Consider the following 13,649-nt stretch of genomic DNA (forward strand, 5'->3'; position numbering starts at 1 on the left):
CATATAACGAAAAATTTTGGCATGGAATCAAATACTTTTTTTAGGTGAAGTTTTGTAAAAAGTGTTGTAAGTGTTTTCCTGAACGAATCAATCAATGAAATATTTGTTTTTATCTCACGTGCATTACGCGATTTAAATAAGACACCCCAACATTTTTAATCTCGCTCGTGTTTCAGAATGAAATGTCATATAAATTTTGTTACAGATAGCGACGACAGTGACGGAGAGGGTGGTTTAGGTAATGTAAATCGAATTATAATGAGACCGCCAGGCCACAGTGGTAAAGCAAAACGAGGTCATTTGTGTTTTGATGCTTCTTTCGAATCAGGAAATTTGGGTAGAGTCGATTTAGTCAACGAATATGAGTATGATTTATTCATTCGACCTGATACCTGTAGCCCCCGAATTAGGTTCTGGTTTAATTTTACAGTCGATAATGTTAAACAAGACCAGGTAAAGGGAATTTGTCATTCTGCCAGGTTCAATTAAACCGGTCAAATTACAGAGGGTCATTTTTAACATTGTCAACATTAGCAAGAATCGAAATTTATTTAACGACAATCTGACTCCGTTAGTTAAGTCTTCGAGCCGGCAAAAATGGTAAGTTCCCGGAATGTTGGACGTCGTAATTCCAACTTTTAGGCAAAGAATCCCAAAACAACATGTTTATTATCACAAATCTTCGGCACATCAAGGGCACTATGTGTTAAGTTTCTCGTTCGGTTTTGACCGGGAAGACGAAGTCTTCCAGTTTGCTTTAGCCCCACCTTTTACCTATTCCAAACTTCAAATGTTCTTATCTATATTAGAATCGAAAGGGTCGTATTTGAACGAGTCGTTTCAGAGGGAACTTTTAGGCAGTAGCGTGGTAATTTCTTCCACTTTCCCAACGTTCAATTAATTAAAGGTTTTAGCAAAAACGAAGGTTAGACCTGATCACAATCGGCTCTTTAGACCGGTCTAAGCCTAATTCAAAACGGCGAGTTATTGCGATAATGGCGCGAGTCCATCCCGGTGAATCACCGGCTAGTTTTGTATGTCAAGGTGGTAACGTCACACAGAAATATGTTCTAATTTCATAAAAACATTAATAGGGCTTTTGGAACTGTTGATAAGTTCTAATGCGATAGCAAGCACTTTACGGGACCACGTTATTTTTAAAATAATTCCAATGCTGAACCCTGATGGGGTCTTTTTGGGGAATTACCGAAGTACGGTGATGGGAATTGATTTAAACAGGTCGTGGCATTTGACCACACCCTGGAGCCACCCGACCCTGAAGGCAGCAACAGAAATGTTGCTAACTTTGGACAAAAATAAGGTACAAATAAAATCAGTCGGTGGTTATGCGGTCTAATTTAAAATCCCAGGAATTTCAACTAGACTTTGTGATCGATATCCATGCCCATTCGAGCCTGAAAGGTTGTTTTATTTATGGTAACACCTACGAAGACGTCTACAGGTAATAGAAACAATCTTGTAATAAAAATAATTCGTGTGGTGTAGGTATGAGCGGCATATTCTATTTCCGAAACTACTAGCGACAACTGCCGACGATTATTTAACCGAAAATGCGATGTTCAACGCCGATCCGAAGAAAATTGGCACTGCTAGAAGATACCTATGCCAACTATTAAGCGACCGCGTCAACTGTTACACATTTGAAGTGTCATTTTTTGGATACAAACTCAAAGGATCTGACGTCACCATTCCGTATACGGAAGACAGTTGTATCCTTTTATGTATTTTTAGCACGATTTTTAATATATAATCGATGGCGCGCCTGACTTCTATGCAACCATCTGTTGCCGGTCACGTGACGTTTTCTTAACGTACAAAGATATGAGATGTGGCCGCAACTTGGTCAAAACTTTCCTCGAATATTACCACAGCACTGGAGCGATCCCGATTGAGCTGGCGATGGAGGTTCAGAATAAAAAACGCAGGCCTCGGACTCATCATTCGAGGTCTACCACACGCAATTCCTACAGGCAGAGACCTCACACGACCAAAACTCAAGCACTTCTTCACTTCAAAGACCTAAATATCAACTACGAGAGTGATACTTCAATCGATGACACGTATCGGAAGCCCGAAACGAGCCGATTTTTTGAAAAATTTTCCGATTATATGAAGAAATCTGAGAGGATTGGGTCGCCACCCCCCACCACGATCGTGGTAATCCCAGAGCCCAGCCTCTCCATAATCGACTTCAACTTAATAACAAGGAATGATATTGAGAAGGCTTCCAGAAAGAACAGACGGGTTACTTAATGATTATTTATTCAACTTGTGAACAAAACGCTATAATTGTTATAAAACAAAATAAAAATACATAACTTACTTCTAATTTATTAACATGATGTTTGGATGAAAAATTAATTAACACTGCTTGGCACTTGACAAAAGTCAGTGAAACAACTGATTAACCTGATTAGTTTTCCTTTTCTGTCAACTCCTGGTAACGTGCATACATCATTTTTTTAACACAGTCTTTGTACGATTCTCCTGCCAGAGCTGTATATCCTGCAACTTTGTTTCCTAGCCCTACGGTGCTAGTGTGCTGTTCCGCCTGTGCGAAAAAAAAACTCAATGTCATAACTCCAATGTACAAAAAATAAATTACCTGAATAATTGTGGTTCTTCCTTGATTTTGTTTCCCTAAACCTTGGCCCTCAGTCCAGCCCATTTTTTGTAGTAGTCTATTGCCGACATTTTCGGCCCCGATCGGTTCCGAAACCGACGCTGCGGCGACCGGCGCTTCAGCCAATTCCCTCGACTTCAAATACTTTTCTTTGAGTTTGCTGGGTTGTGGCTCGTCCGGATCACCGTATTTCATTCTTCGCTCCTTAGCCCGGTCTCTGTAAACGACCTTTTCTTTAGTGCCTTCGAGCTTCTTCGTCTTCTTTCGCGCTTCCAGGTTCTGCTTGTGCAAGGCGGATAGTTTGGCGTGTTTAGTTAAAGCTTCAGCGGACCCTAATTGACGTTTGCAGAGGTTACAGATAAGTTTCGCGTAATCTAGGAGCTCAATCTCGTCGATTTCTTCTTCTCCGGAGGAATCGCTTTCGCCACCGTAGGCTGCAACGAGAGGAGCGGTGGCTGCAGGAATGGATTCGTCAGAGTCATTTTTATAAAAACCTGGAACCAATTGGCTCGTGTTTTTCTTTTCCAGGACGGAAAAACCGACATCGGCTGACGCACTACCGCTACTGCTGGCGCCCATGTCGGAGTTAGCACGCGCGAAGGACATCTCCTTCTTCTGGTTTAGCGTCTTCGCCCACCTTTCCATGTCTTTGGCGATCTTCTTGGCGACTTTGACTTTGTCCTGTTTTTCCGCTTTCGGTTTTTTCGCTTCCGGTTCTTGTGAGCCGGTCGACGCGGCCATGGTTTGCTGCCCCGTGTAACTTTCGTAAGTCATGGGGGCCAACACGTAGGTCATTTTTTCTTGGTCCCAGTAGAGGTATTTTTGAATGACGCTATTCCAGTAATAGTTTGAATTCGGATCGTAATATAGACCCGTACTTGCGTCATATTGATACCCAGTGGTTTTGTCGTAAGTATATTTTGAAACGTCAGGAACAGCTACAATATATTTCAATCACAAATAAATTCGTCCGAATGTTTACAACTTACGATATCTCTTGCCATCGGTTCCGTTTGGAATTGACATGTGGGTAGTATCGTAGAAATTTTTATTAGCATGCATTTGTTGGATGGCGGATTGGGCGACAGCAGCTGCAGCGTTTGCTGCATCCATTTGGTTTTCTTGATGGAGTGTAATCGAGTTGCCCGCACTGATTTGTTGGGTGAAGTAGTTGCGGTAATACTTAATGTAATGCATGTATTCGCTCGGAGTTTTAGCGTAACGTCTCGCAGCATATTCTGCTAGACTTTCCACATCGGTCATTGCGTAAGTGCTCGGGACGGATGCGTTGGGAAAAGCAACGTTATCAGCCTGAGAATAGGCTTTCTTGTTGTCACCCATGTTGTACTTACAATACGACAAAATCACTAAAAAAATCATAATACTAGAATCCCCCCAATTGCAGTCATCGCAAGGCGCTTTCCGCGACTTTACAAAGGCAGTCTGACTAAGCTTCTTTCTCAGTTCGCTTTATTGGATCATTATGCAAACGTTTTTATTGTCAACTTTTGATACATATTTTTTTAATGTTAGGTTTGTACGTAATAGAAACAAAATGACGGTTCGTCTGTTATAAATTATAACTGTTACAAGCGACAAAATTTCATTAACATCGTTTTTTTTAGCTCATTTTATCCGATAGTTCGTTATATAGCACAATACGGGTTCATTATCACCGGAAATTTTAATGCTGCGTATAGCAAAAAAGACGGTTTAACGGATTTCAATATTAAAAATACATATACATAAATAAAAATCAAAATTTACAAAAAGTAATATTAAAATAAAAAAAGAAACAAGACATTGTACTTACCTACTAATTTTGTTACTGAAAATATAACTTTTCCCAATGAAAGTTTTAGATAAACATAGAAAAACACAAAAACAAAAGTTTCTGTAAAGAACATTGTAGCAACAATTGCCTGATTATTTTTCGAAATTCACCAAAACTTAATATTTCAGTAATTAATGTATAAAATATCGCGTATGTGTTCAACAATAATTTACATTAAAAAACGACCGAAATATGGTAAAAAACATTTTTAAATTGGTTTACTCTCGACTTCTTCACTGGAATCAAGTGAAAAGTATATTCCTTAAAATACTAAGTTGCGAAGAACCTCAGACCAAAGCTAAAGGTCAGACAGGTCAGACTTTTTGTAAGAAGATAATTAATTTTTCATTTCTACACTTCTTATTTTTATGGGAAAAAATAAAAAAGAATAGACTGACGGGTGATGAGTAACACAGACATATTTAAAAAACCAACCTGTTTTTCCGTCAATAGTGAGGGGGCTGGATAAATTGCTTAGAGCTCCGTAAATGGCCAAAGCATCTATCGTGCTTTCTGTTCCAAGGTAGCAAATGCCTCTGGAGGTTGAAGTCAAAGGGTCACGACCAATGCAAACTGCTGATATTGACTTGACTAAATCAGGAATGACAGTATTAAGAACTGACATAACAGAATCCTCCGTTGTCAGGGCATCTAGATTGCGTATCATGATGGCTGTAATAAAAACAATTGTGATTTTGTGGTGTTACGTTACCGCCTACTCACTTTTGGTGGTGTAAGTGCATATTTCGTCGCTTCCGCTACCACCTTCTTCGCTTTCCATTCGTGAAGCGTGGCATTTGAAACAATTGTCCCTTCTTTTGAAGTTCTGGGCGCCACACTGTTAATATTTAAAATAGTGGGTTTTTTAGATACTGTTACTCGTGTTCTTACTTTTATGCAAAACCAGTCGGCTGAAGCCTTATGACTTGGTGGTTTTTCTGAATTCGCGCAGACGTCTTTGGGAATGCTATACTGCATTATAGCACGATATTGTTCTTGCAGCATTAAAACACCCTGTGAACAAAAATAGGGTGAAATTAGAAACAAATTGCTGGTAACTACTACCCCTCTTATTAAGAGACCTTGCGCTCTAGAAAATTATTTTGATGGAGTAGAAAAAAAAAACAAAAAATTGACTTGATTTTTTTTGGTTTGATTAATTTTGAAGAAGATTTATGTAAATAATAAAAATCATACTTATCGAATCGAGCCTTTAAAAAACTAGGAAAACAATTGTTTACAATCTCTTCTGTAAGCTAAGATACCTGTTTCATGTCCATCCACCGAATGGCCTCACCAAGTGTTGAAAACTCGACAAAGGCGAAACCACGTGAAGTACCTAAACAGCACAATAGACACCAATGGAATTACCCGGCCTTACGAGGAAATATGCACAAATACGGCCCAAGGACAAATTATACTAATACTAATCTACGTTAAGTACCTGTGTCTTTTTTTCTGATGAGACGAATGTCCTTCGGCATCAAACCACAGTGAATAATATCCTGACGAATCTAAAAACGCACACATTCTAGTAGCGTCAAGCTCGGACTAAGTCATTTCGTCTTACATCGTTTTCGGAGATGTGCTGCGCCAGTCCGCGAATCATGATGGTGTTGTTGGGGGGCTGACTTTTGTAGCCTATTATTTCAGACCCGCTAGCTCCAATAACAGCTCCGTTAGGGCTACGTTCACTGTTAAAATTACAACAGGCATAAGTAGACAATTCAAACTGATTTTATAACCACTCCACTTTCCCACGATGGGTCATACCTATCCACACTGTCCCTATCATCATCGCGATATGACCTGTCTCGATCACGTGTTTTTCTATCTTCTGATCTTCGTTCCCACCGTGAACCACTTCGCGACCTTTTCCCTCTAGACCTATGGTGGTCCCTATCCCTGTCCCTACTTCTATAATGTTTGCTTCTATCCCGATCTCTTGAATAGTCCGGAGATCGTGAACGACTCCTCCGGTCACCATCCCAAGAAGACTCTCTTCGGTATTCGCGGTCACTCTCATAATCACTACCATTTTTTCCTCTTTCGTCGGAATATTCATGATGAACTATAACAAAGTAATCCACATTAAACACAAATCGACTTCTTCCCCGAATCATTTGCGAGACCCTTTCCACGATGTCTTACACAACACAACGTCTCTTCCGTGGCTCCCACTTGAACCATTTCTTCTAATCCCATCTTTTTTTGTTCTATGAGCTCTTAAATGTCCTCTTTCAAATCTACAGTCTCTTATACCTACGTCCCATTCACTCTTATAGTTCTTTGTTTGGTTTAACGATTTGGTCATTATTTCACAATTCATAATCGCGTCAAAACTTTTGGTTAACGAATTTGTGCAAACACACCGCTCGGAACAACTCTACAAACTGAGTCTTTAAGGGCAGCACGCATTCGCCAGAAAGTATCCTGGTAGGGATGGTGACTCGCAAGGATTCTTCGAATTGAAAGCTGCAGCTGCGTGATACAGTACAATTTGAGAATCATAAATTGCATCAGTGCGGCAATGGCTCTGAGGAAGTGTGTGTTACTTTGCGTCAAAATAGAAAAATTAAATCGCAAAAAGATCGTCCACTCTCAAACAAAATATGAAGAACATTTTTTATTTTTATCTCGACCTACAGCGAAAACACGAAAAAAATTTTGTTGCATAATTGCGAACCGTAATGATAAAAAAATTTGTTTTCAGTCGATTTATTCGTAATCAAGACCAGTGTTTACAAAGTTCTAGGACGGCAAAGGAAACAATTGGTTTTAGAAAAAAGTGTGTCCAAGATAATAATATGTAATAGCAAAAAACTCTGGCTACACACATAAGCAACCGTTTATTGTGGTATTTTATTACATTTGAATGATAAAAGAAAAATATTGAACTTGGATTCCACATGAGACACCAATATCTTAAACAATTTTTACTATGATTATATGATATACATTACGTAAGTAATGTATAATATTTTTGTAAGCTACAATGTTTGAGGAGTGCAGTTCTAATTTATTCGTTTTAAACCTAAATGATGCAATTCAAATCCTAGTTAAATTTACAAGGAAATGTGTCGCCGATTTTTAATTTCCATTTGGACACAAATACTTTTTTCTCCTGAATAGTTACGGCAATGTCGTAAATTTCTTTGCCAAAAGAGTTCCACCAGGGTAGGGTGTTGAGTTGACAAAGTTTATTTTTGTCGTAAATTTACCACTGTTGAGTTTGAGGGATGAGGCAAATGTTAGAAATTTCCTTATTAAGTAATAGAACTCTTTTTTCCTTGTAAGGTGTTGTTACGTAACTGAGGATAAGACTTGAATCGCGGGGTACAATAAAAATAGAAAAAGAAAGTTAACTACGTGTTAATGTTTGGTAAATAATTGACATTTTCTTTTAAAAATATCAGGTATTGTTAAGCCATATGATTTCGAATTCATTTATTATAACATTCAAAATATTATGTCTAACATTACAAGATAAATACAAATGTTTGGCGTAACCAAAAAGGCTTTTATGTCCCTATACCTGTTATGTAATTATTTTTTTACTACAAAATTGGTTTGTTTTTGGGTTGTACTGAATAATTTCGTGGCGAATGAAGAGAATACGCTGTTCAAAACATCGTAATTCGTAGTCATGTGCGAAGTTTAATAACGTTCAAACACCAATATTATTTTTTTCATATTTCAACTCAATCAATTCCACTTTCTTTAAAAATATTTACGTTTCCAACGACTCCCCAATTTATCACTCGTACAACTGAAAAAATGGAAAAGAAAGTTATTGTTATAGAAGGAGAAATTCTTTTTATTCCATTCTGACTAACATTAATAAAATTGCTTAAAAGATGACCTAAACCTAAAAAATTGCAAGATTTGTTTGACACACACTTTTGTCATCATTTTCTATGTTATTTAAGTGCGTCATAAAGATAACAGCTTGACTACAGGTACCTGCGTGAGTTTGTTTCCACGCCAGCAAATTTAATAATAAATGCGTGCAATTGCTTACTTTTATTGCCAATATTCCAGAGAAAATGTTTGTTAATTGGAAATATTGGAATCTGTTTATTTTTTGTGTGCTTTGATAAGACGGCTTAATGGTTGGTCCCCAGATAGCCGGCGTATTAATATTATTACACCTAGTGACGAAATGTTAAATTTCGGAATAAAACCATGCGTTTTTCTTCACCAAACCTCCACTTACATTTTTTTGAGCTGTGAAACGTGGGTGATCTGTGCCCGTTGTGTCTTTTGTAGTGCGGGGACCGCGACGGCGACCTGCTTCTATAATCGGGGGAACCCTTGTACTCTGGTGATATGGACATACTTCGTCCTCTAGGTGAATAATCTCTAGATCTTTCCATTTCTACCCGGAACAAAATAATTGTACACAAGTGACACAATAAAAATGGCGGCAGGTAATGCCATGCACCAAACTTACTTATTTACCGCAATTCTGTACACATTCGGCGCGTTTGGAGTGCTCCAAGTCGGAAACTCTCAGTTCATAATTTCAACCATAAGTTCTGAAAATTGTTAAAATCCATCCAACGCGTCAACACTCAAAAACTGGCATCGTCACGTTGTTATCATCCTCTGTAGACGACCACTTTGACTACCTAGACAAGGACGCCAACAATTTATCCTCGGAACTTCTCTCTCCAACAACAATCGGCACCAAGTGGACTTCTCCAAACGCGCACTAGAGAGCGCAACGTGGGGCGCATGTCCCCCCTGGAGGACCCTTAATTTTATAAAATAATCGACAAAAATCAATCGCAAAAATTGCAATTTACGACATCAGTTGGCAAAAAAAGCCTGGGAAAAATTCCCACGCCCATTCAAAGCGCCAGCCGGTTTCACAAAAAGGGAACGCCGAAGGAGTTCCTGGAACGGACTGTTTACGATCTTTAAATTGCTTCAATGTAGCAGAGAAAGCAATTAAGCGAGTATTTTTGGTTGCATAACTCACGCCCCGTTTCCGATGACACAATAATAAATTTTTATAAAAAATTACAATATTTGTAAAATACCGAATTTGCGTCCTCTAATGAAATATTATTGGGTAATCGCAGCAATTTTAAAAGAAAGTACATATTAATGTTTTAAATACTTCGCAAAACATTACGTTGATTGGGTGCAATGACTTGGCCGTATTTTAAGCACACTTTGACTATGTATGGTAGCATTATTTAAATTTTATTTCATTTTGACCAAAAAATTCTAATATCATTTGCGTTTTTATTTGCGTAGGTATCCAATTATTTAAATTGTCTTATCAAGGTTGAATCAGTGGTATTGTTAAGTGATTACCTAGTCCTTTACGCACAATAAATTCTGTCGTAGTTTGCGCTTTTGGAGAGACTGGGCAAAAGAAATATTTCCAGCTCTCCGGTGGGTGTCATAATTCATAATAAAACAAGTTGGGTTTTAAAAAATTTATTTCTCTTGTTTGTATACATTATACATATGTACAGTTGAACTTAAAAATTCAGTCAAAACTTAAATGCTCAGTTACAAAGAAAAGGGTCTCGAACAATAAATATAAAATAATAATATCTTAAAGGTATAAATTTTAGTTACTTACGGTATCTAGAATATCACAAAAGTTTGTTTAGTAGATATCACTGTGTGTGTATCATTTGGAAATAGTAATACTGCTTTTGCGACAAATTGTATTAACTCTTGTGCATGGGAAATATAGCAATTTCTTATCATGTCAGTCTTTCAAATATTTGGCAAATGTTCCATTTGATAAGGAATGACTGAGTGGCAAGAGGTGGACAGGAGGGATCTAGGACGATCCAGGATTGGGTTTGTAGTTAACCGATTGTCCGTTTTTGTCCCTCGACTTTAGTGAATTATTCGAAAACTGCTTAGACTCCGAGAAAACGACACTGGATTTAACAATTCTAAACAGTTTTGAATATGCTGATCTATACTGTCGATTGCTAGCCGCATATATAAATGGATTTATGACACTGGAAGCCCATGCTAAAATAGATGCCAATACGTGCAAAACTGGATACTTGACGTCGTCATCAAAAACATTAACCAACATTAACGGTAAAAAACACAATACGAAACAAATAAATATGATTAACATGAGTTTGGTGAGTCGGCTGTCGTCTCGTTCTCGGCGGCTACTCCGTTTTTCTTTTTTTGTCGCTTGCCTGTAAAATAAGATCGATTAGTGTTTGTTGTTGGTGAATATAATGTTTCAAAATAAACATTAAGGCAGGGTTCCACGAAAATTAGCCAACCAAAGGTCAATAGATGGCACTGCCAATAACCTAGGTGGCTATAATTAAATTATATTCCTGTTCAGCCCGGTTTAGATGAAATTAAATAAACATAATTAGCATTTTAATTTCTATTAATACATCTAAGGAAATCGATTTATTTTAAAGGACAAAGTAGCTAGAAAAGTTGAACCAGACGCAACAAATTTATTAATAGAACAAGAGATATGACAGATACTCTTCACACTAATCTCCGCTCTATTTATTTATAAAATCAAACCGCACTTTTAAAATTGACAATGTGAAAAAAAATTTATTATATACTCACTGGTGCGCCTTTAACTTTCGGCGTGATTTCTGCACTCGCCAAAATATACACGAGTATGAACTGATTATGACGACGCATGGCAGTACGAAAGCTATAAGAAAAAGAATCTTCTTCGGCGATTTGCCGTCTTTTTCCAAAATCGTGCAAGAAAAGGTCGAAGGATTAAGACCCAGCTGTCCCCAAACTCCCAAAAGTGACGGCAACTAAAAGCAAAACTATTTATCATAACGGGCACCCCAACGAATGTGCCAAAAAGCTGGTAAACTCACCATTATTAAGAAAGCGAAACCCCAAGTACAAAGCAGCTGCAACCATATGGAGGCTTTCGAATACAATTGATTGTAATATTGATGGTACGAGATCAGAACGTACCTAGAATGCATTCGCACTCAATTAGGTAATTGCATAACTTTAATTGTTAACCCAATATAATTTAGTTTTATTGCTAACGACTCGTTTATTGATCGTTACATTATATAATCAACTAATGACATGATGTCACACATTTATCCGCTCTTGCGAAATTAAAGCAACATTAAAAAACAACTTCCTCTTTTTATTTACAAATTTAATCAAATGTCTAATCTATGATACGTCCATCATATTTACCCAGAAAAACCTTTTAAGATTTCAGCGCGGCCCTACCTGCATGACTCACACGATGTGGAAACAATAATTTTATTTCCTGCATCTCTATCTAATCATTAAATGTTTTGTTTCAGTGCATGTCGGTACTGATTCGGTGACTAAAATTTACGAGGTGAATTAATCATCTTCACACTTGTTGACATTTGACATTGACACACATTAAAAAATTAAAATGTAATGTTATAACTCCCCCAAGTTTTAATGATTCAATTGGGAACGGTGTTTTCCTCGTTTTTTAACTCTTAAGTACAGTCTGCTCTTTATCGCACACACCGATTACTTCCTTTTGAATATAAAGCATATGTTGTGCTAGTTTAATAAAGAATCTTATGTCTTTGATAAGGGCGACGTCCTATTTAATTTAGCATTGTAATAAAAATCTAAAATGGTCAAAAAACGTGTTAACGCGCTGTTAACAATTCATTAAAGTTTTTACTCAATCCAGTCGTGAAAAAAGTTTTGCAAGCGAGTGTCCGATGCCGTGTTTTTTAAGATTTGTAAGAAAGCAACTTCCTTTGTTACTTTCTTACGATAAAGAAACAGTTTAAATGACATAGTCCACAGTAAATTATAGAGGTTAAAAGTCAAACGTCACTTTAATTTAAAGACAAAGCTGTAGCTATTCTGTATTACTCATGCTGGAGGCAATACTTCTGAGTAAATTTACGAATGATCGCACAAAAATTATGCAATGCACAAGAAATAAAAAAGAAAGATTAAAATGTAATTCGATCTTAAAACCATGTGTATCCAATGACGACAGCTAATTCTTGTAGTGCGTCTAAAATTGTGATAAGTGATATGAAACTTGTTACATAAAAATAAGCCGCGCGCTATTTTTTAATTAGTGTCGGTAAATAAAAGAGTTGATGAACATTAAGCACAGGAAAGGACCTTGAAACACTAAATAAAAATCCATTTGAATAACAATTGGCGCTCAACTAGATATCACCGACAATTAAATATTAACATTTACCTGTTCAATGTAATCGCGACCATATTGAGAAGAGAAACGGCCACGTTTCCGTAAAACAAGACCGGAAACAATTTGCAGAGAGCATCCCCGAGCGTCCAGGCCTCGTGGATATACCTGGAGGCGGTCAGGGGAAGATTCACCGAACAAAACAAAAGATCGGATATGCACAATGACAAAACAAACGCAGTTGTGGCATGCGTTCGCAATTTCGGGCACCGGATTAGCGCCACGACTGTCACCAAATTTCCTGAAATTTTCATTTTGCGGCTGGCGCTTTTTCCGATTTTTTTTCCGACTTACCGACAACTCCTACTATACAAAATAAAATGGCACAAACCGACGCGAAAATGGTGGCTTCGCGAGGGTATTTTATTACAATATTTTGAGTAACATTAGTCATGATTTTGACAGTTTTTCCATTGAGGTTTTATTAAATAAATGCACGACGATTTTCTGATGAACATGTCACATAACCGCTCGGCTATCGGACGCGCACTGTTTTTAAAAGTTGCTTGCCGCAGGCACTCCGTAGGGCGTAGGGTGGGGAAGATTGCCGAAATTTGAGATAAACGACGAGTTTTGGCACGAGCCAGGGTGATTTTTGACCCAATCACGGGTTTTTACATATTTCGTAACTTACGAACTGTTTATTCGCTTTATCATGGAATGTCGTGAACTTGGGTTCTGATAAGTCTTTGCGTAGTCGCACAGAGAAAAAAACAACTAATTGACATTTTTCTTTATTTAAACTTCCTTAAAAAAGATTGAACGTTTACATAAATATTTATATATACACATACATAAACCATTTTAGAGTTTTTCAAAATTTCGAATTTATCTTAGTTTCTATACGTAAACAACAAATTGAAGTAGAGTTATACATTTTCTAGACTGGATCGCTAATGTATCGGCAAAATTTGTTTGATCCCACTATTTAAATAAGACGTTTTGTCACAATTACATTT

The 13,649-nt window shown here is 37.4% G+C and overlaps 3 protein-coding genes across 8 annotated transcripts in view; 1 reads left to right on the forward strand and 2 right to left on the reverse strand.

Moving 5' to 3' along the window:
• LOC659760 (uncharacterized protein) overlaps positions 1-2,575 on the forward strand; it is a 30,237-nt gene extending 27,662 nt beyond the window's left edge. For all 5 annotated transcript variants that reach the window (XM_015977729.2, XM_015977735.2, XM_008202342.3 and 2 more), the window contains exons 2-9: positions 206-453; positions 506-600; positions 643-868; positions 915-1,044; positions 1,095-1,321; positions 1,371-1,462; positions 1,507-1,730; positions 1,841-2,575. In XM_015977729.2, coding sequence (XP_015833215.1) covers positions 206-453; positions 506-600; positions 643-868; positions 915-1,044; positions 1,095-1,321; positions 1,371-1,462; positions 1,507-1,730; positions 1,841-2,274 — 1,676 coding nt within the window. In that variant the 3' untranslated portion in view covers positions 2,275-2,575. The remainder of the gene's footprint in view (positions 1-205; positions 454-505; positions 601-642; positions 869-914; positions 1,045-1,094; positions 1,322-1,370; positions 1,463-1,506; positions 1,731-1,840) is intronic.
• LOC659694 (uncharacterized protein) lies at positions 2,267-9,158 on the reverse strand. 2 transcript variants are annotated; one of them, XM_008202345.3, is made up of 13 exons: positions 8,932-9,158; positions 8,695-8,856; positions 6,252-6,549; positions 6,049-6,172; positions 5,923-5,992; positions 5,744-5,817; positions 5,370-5,492; positions 5,202-5,316; positions 4,914-5,150; positions 3,634-4,011; positions 3,139-3,582; positions 2,627-3,078; positions 2,267-2,572 (listed from the first exon to the last, which is right to left on the reverse strand). In XM_008202345.3, the coding sequence occupies exons 2-13, from the start codon at positions 8,852-8,854 to the stop codon at positions 2,435-2,437; spliced, it is 2,613 nt and encodes an 870-aa protein (XP_008200567.1). In that variant the 5' UTR covers positions 8,855-8,856; positions 8,932-9,158; the 3' UTR covers positions 2,267-2,434. The 2 variants fall into 2 exon arrangements, with proteins under 2 accessions (XP_008200567.1, XP_008200566.1); XM_008202344.3 differs by having other exon boundaries at positions 2,627-3,582; positions 8,932-9,157.
• A 755-nt stretch (positions 9,159-9,913) lies between these two features.
• Positions 9,914-13,371, reverse strand: LOC659625 (protein trapped in endoderm-1). The gene is made up of 5 exons (XM_965912.5): positions 12,985-13,371; positions 12,685-12,931; positions 11,330-11,432; positions 11,061-11,263; positions 9,914-10,663 (listed from the first exon to the last, which is right to left on the reverse strand). Exons 1-5 carry the CDS (start codon positions 13,082-13,084, stop codon positions 10,285-10,287), a joined length of 1,032 nt encoding a protein of 343 aa, XP_971005.2. The 5' UTR covers positions 13,085-13,371; the 3' UTR covers positions 9,914-10,284.
• Positions 13,372-13,649: the final 278 nt, after the last annotated feature.

Source organism: Tribolium castaneum, chromosome 10 (genome assembly GCF_031307605.1).
Source record: "Tribolium castaneum strain GA2 chromosome 10, icTriCast1.1, whole genome shotgun sequence".
NCBI classification, from domain to species: Eukaryota; Metazoa; Arthropoda; class Insecta; order Coleoptera; family Tenebrionidae; genus Tribolium; species Tribolium castaneum.

Bases quoted from the DNA above. Each gene is read 5' to 3' on its own strand.
- LOC659694 (XM_008202344.3), bottom strand. From the start codon at position 8,854: ATGGAAAGATCTAGAGATTATTCACCTAGAGGACGAAGTATGTCCATA. The intron at 5,993-6,048 runs GTAAGACGAAAT...GTGCGTTTTTAG, and splicing joins AGCACATCTCCGAAAACGAT to ATTCGTCAGGATATTATTCA. The intron at 5,493-5,743 runs GTATCTTAGCTT...TTTTGTTCACAG, and splicing joins GGTGGATGGACATGAAACAG to GGTGTTTTAATGCTGCAAGA.
- LOC659625 (XM_965912.5), bottom strand. From the start codon at position 13,084: ATGACTAATGTTACTCAAAATATTGTAATAAAATACCCTCGCGAAGCC. The intron at 11,433-12,684 runs GTAAATGTTAAT...AATGCATTCTAG, and splicing joins GTCGCGATTACATTGAACAG to GTACGTTCTGATCTCGTACC. The intron at 11,264-11,329 runs GTGAGTTTACCA...TTTTGCTTTTAG, and splicing joins GTTTCGCTTTCTTAATAATG to TTGCCGTCACTTTTGGGAGT.